The sequence below is a fragment of the Teleopsis dalmanni genome, chromosome 2, assembly GCF_002237135.1.
Source record: "Teleopsis dalmanni isolate 2A chromosome 2, ASM223713v2, whole genome shotgun sequence".
Taxonomy (NCBI): Eukaryota; Metazoa; Arthropoda; class Insecta; order Diptera; family Diopsidae; genus Teleopsis; species Teleopsis dalmanni.
In genome coordinates this window covers 55,538,086-55,542,408 of record NC_051847.1, presented here as the reverse complement: position 1 = coordinate 55,542,408, position 4,323 = coordinate 55,538,086, and the positions used below count along the sequence as shown (strand labels likewise).

Genomic DNA, 4,323 nt, shown 5'->3' with positions numbered 1-4,323 from the left:
CAAAGGTGATGCCAATATAGGCCAGCATGCAATTTTTGCCACACTTGCGAGCCACCGAAAAAGCCTATGCTACACTTGTGCTAAATTGCTAAAATATTTTGGTATTAAATGAATGCTAAACAATAAAACAAATAATGTGGTGAGCTTACGTTTGTTATAATAATTATGCAACTTTGACAAATATATAAATTTATAAATTTAAAATATAAATTTATGAAAATTAATAAATATACTTTGTTGCTAAACTGTTGAAAATGCATTTCCATATACTTGGTATAACAAAAATATAATAATGTAGTGTATTGCAGTTTACAATAACAACAATCATGTTTGAAAGGTGAACACTAAATACTAAAATATCAAGCATTGCTTTCTATTGTAAGCGAAATATAGATTGACGTATATATATCTAATATTGAAATATATATTTTAGTTCTTTCGTGTTTAAATAAGTGGGAAGGGCACTATGGGGACCGAAATTAATGTTATTAAGGTAATAAGTAAAAGTTAATAAATTTTTTAATAATACTTTTACGTGCTTTGAATCAGGCAATTGTACAGTGAAAATGAAATAAATTTCTCTTCATTTTGTGGAAGTATTTTTAACCTTACTGCTTTATTGTTAAATCTGTAATGATGTAAATTTGAATGTTTATTCTTCTTTCGGCTAACTTAAATTTTTGTGTAAACGATTAGTTAAATTTATTAAATATAAATCAATATAGGTTATAATGTTACATATTTAAAGTGAGGCCGATTTACTCCTTAACGAAAGACTTGATACTCAAATGTTTATATGCATTTAGAATATTTGAAATAAAGGAAAAAAGTAATTGTGTCATATTAATGATTCATTAATTTTACATTTTATTTTCTAGTGATTTATACATAATTTAATCGAATTATTTCAGAATGACGTATTTTTGCGTACTTTAAAGCAATCAGGCCATGTTGGATTTGATAGCCTGCCTGACCAACTGGTCAATAAAAGTGTACAAAATGGATTTGTGTTTAATGTTATGTGCATAGGTAACAAAAAATATAGCGTATGTATTGTTATTACATTTTATTTGTTTAGGTGAAACTGGGCTTGGAAAATCAACATTGATGGATACCCTTTTTAACACTAGTTTCGAATCTGTTCCAAGTCCTCATACCTTACCAACTGTGAAACTTAAGGCACATACTTATGAATTGCAGGAGAGTAATGTTCGTCTAAAATTAACTATTTGCGATACTGTGGGATATGGTGATCAAATAAACAAGGACGATTCTTTTAAAGCCGTTGTAGATTATATAGATGCACAATTTGAAGCATATTTACAAGAAGAATTAAAGATAAAACGATCACTCATAACATGTCATGATAGTAGAATACATGCTTGTTTATACTTTATAAGTCCTACTGGTCATGGTCTTAAATCTTTAGATTTAGTTTGCATGAAAAAACTTGATAGTAAGGTTAATATCATACCTATAATTGCAAAAGCAGATACTATATCAAAAGCAGAATTGTTGCGTTTTAAATCAAAAATTATCCAAGAGTTAGCCAATAACGGCGTACATATATATCAGTTTCCAACTGATGATGAAACGGTTGCAGACACAAATACTGCAATGAATGCTCATGTCCCATTTGCAGTTGTTGGTAGTACAGAATTTATTAAAGTTGGAAATAAGTTGATACGTGCACGTCAATATCCTTGGGGTACCGTACAGGTTGAAAATGAGACACATTGCGACTTTGTAAAACTACGCGAAATGTTAATTCGCACAAATATGGAAGATATGCGTGAGAAAACACATACACGCCATTATGAACTCTATAGACAGAAACGTTTGGAGCAAATGGGATTCAGTGATGTTGATAACGATAACAAACCAGTAAGTGTACATTATATCTGTTTTCATTATTGTGTTTTACTATAAACATATTTCAAATAGATTTCATTCCAACAAACTTTTGAAGCTAAGCGATCTAATCACTTAGCAGAATTACAAGCCAAAGAAGAGGAGGTGCGGCAAATGTTCGTACAACGTGTTAAAGAAAAAGAATCTGAGTTAAAGGAAAGTGAAAAGGAGGTAAAGAAGTTTGTTAATTATTTTTAATAGTTTAAATTAGTTTAAATTGTGATTTTTCATTCAGTTGATAATAACAAAAATGTTTATTTTTTTTATAGTTGCATACTAAGTTCGATAAACTTAAACGGGATCACGCTGAGGAGAAGCGTAAGCTTGAAGAATCTAGAAAAAAGCTTGAAGAAGATTTTGTTGAATTTAGTCGACGAAAGGCACAACTTGCTGCTTCACATCACACATTAACTTTGGGAAAAAATAAAAAAAAGTAATTCATTTAATAAGAATATTAATTCCATATATTCTTATTAAAGTATTCTTTTTATATATTCTGCTTTATATTATTTATGTCATATACGAAAAATTAAATGTATATTATATTTATGTTAATGAAACCGCTTATATACAGTTAATATATTAGTTCGTAGTTATAACTACATACATATATATTATATATATGATATCTCCTTTCGAATTTTAACATACATTAAAAATATATTCTTTTAATATTCGATGAGCATTTGTTTAATAAGAAAACAAAGTATTATATACACATTCATTCATAACGCCAAGATAATAAAAGTACATTTTTATTCAATTTGTATTTCTAAAATATTTTTATTCTCCATAGATATTTATTTATAATAAATTAGTACATTACTTATATTGGGTTGGATTGTTAATTTAATTTTCAGCAATAACTTAATTCAAGTAGTTCATCCTGTTGAACATTGTAAGGGAAATTTGCGCTGGTTGGGACAAAAATTTCACCGGTAATATTCCTGAAACAATATAAAAAAAATCAAACATATACTTCAATAATATCATTCATATAGTAAGTAAAGGTAGGTACAGACTAATATTAATTGCATTATATAGTTATTTAACAGTAGATTACATGTTTGGATTTTCTTTATATCCGATGGTATACCCTCTTGGTATATTTACAGCTGCAGATGTTGTTCCACACAGTTTTTGTCCATTGCAAATTGCATAAAATGGATAATCAAATGCATTGATATATATTTGTACACATAAACCGTGATTACTAAAACGATTTTGGCTTATAACAGCAGCTTGAGTATATCCACATTTACCCAAACGTACATTTTGATGACACGTATAGAATGCTGTTCCCTTATCGCGGCTAGAATGCAAACACTGAACTAGTTCGGCTCCAATCGTGTGATCGAAATTATTAAATAGATCAAATCCTGGTCCAGCCATATCGCATGCTAAAATGAAATCACTTAATTTTTTTTTATTTATTTTTATTTTTTACTTATATATTTATTTATTTTATTTATATATTTATTTTATTTATATATTTTTTTTATTTATATATTTTTTTTATTTATATATTTTTTTTATTTATATATTTTTTTTTTTTGATGCTCCAACTTACTGTCAATATTATAAAACGTAAAATGTGGCTTAAGAGCAGCACCAATTTGTGTTGCTAATTGCCCACCGTAACTAAAACCGAACATGTAACCATTGCTTGGATTAAAGCCGACATTTATTAATGATAACAATTTAAGATACATGATGTCTGTAATTTTTTTGAAATTGCGATATAATTGTATGTATGGTGCTTTGGCATAATGGCGGTAATCTATGCATACTATACAACCTTTGCGATGAAATGTTAAGCCTGAAAAAATTAAATTATACATGAAATAAAATAAATAAATATTAATTAATAAATAAAATTAAATAATATAAGAAATATTTAAGAAAGTTTTACATGACTTTCTTTCTTAGGTGATTAGGTTTTTAGAGTAATCTTAGAATTTCACTTGCTTGTTGATCTATTGAATTGTATTGTTCATACTTAAACATTTATATAATAGCTTAATTCAAAGTTAATTTTATAAATGATTAGATTTCTACTTGAACATACGGTCAATTAATTTCAGTACCCAATCTGTTTCACAGTTTTGCTTCCATCCATGTAAAATAAATGCAAATTTATCAGAAGGTCGACATTTTGACTGCTCCATAACATTGTTATCTATATGATAAAATGAGTATGTTAACTCTCCATCTCTGTTTTAAAAATGAAAAAAATTACTGTTTAGTATAATATATATTAAGATTGACATAACATATACTTGTAAAAATTGAAGTAAATAGTTGTATCGTTAATATTAGAAATATTATCTTGGCGCTTGTACTTAACAATATTGTTTGTGTTCTTATGCTTTAACAGGTGAACTGAGTTCACAAATATGTTTTGATTATTAA

General features: G+C 27.4%; 2 protein-coding genes across 3 annotated transcripts; one reads left to right on the top strand and one right to left on the bottom strand.

The window, feature by feature from the left end:
• Positions 1-389: 389 nt before the first annotated feature.
• Positions 390-2,734, top strand: LOC119679388 (septin-2). Of its 2 annotated transcripts, none has more exons than XM_038091715.1 (5): positions 390-493; positions 912-1,029; positions 1,079-1,884; positions 1,945-2,082; positions 2,181-2,734. In XM_038091715.1, exons 1-5 carry the CDS (start codon positions 467-469, stop codon positions 2,346-2,348), a joined length of 1,257 nt encoding a protein of 418 aa, XP_037947643.1. In that variant the 5' UTR covers positions 390-466; the 3' UTR covers positions 2,349-2,734. The 2 variants fall into 2 exon arrangements, with proteins under 2 accessions (XP_037947643.1, XP_037947644.1); XM_038091716.1 differs by lacking the exon at positions 390-493 and adding an exon at positions 737-829.
• Positions 2,686-4,323, bottom strand: LOC119679389. Its single transcript, XM_038091717.1, has 5 exons — positions 4,191-4,323; positions 3,980-4,125; positions 3,482-3,730; positions 2,975-3,311; positions 2,686-2,858 (listed from the first exon to the last, which is right to left on the bottom strand). Exons 2-5 carry the CDS (start codon positions 4,077-4,079, stop codon positions 2,768-2,770), a joined length of 777 nt encoding a protein of 258 aa, XP_037947645.1. The 5' UTR covers positions 4,080-4,125; positions 4,191-4,323; the 3' UTR covers positions 2,686-2,767.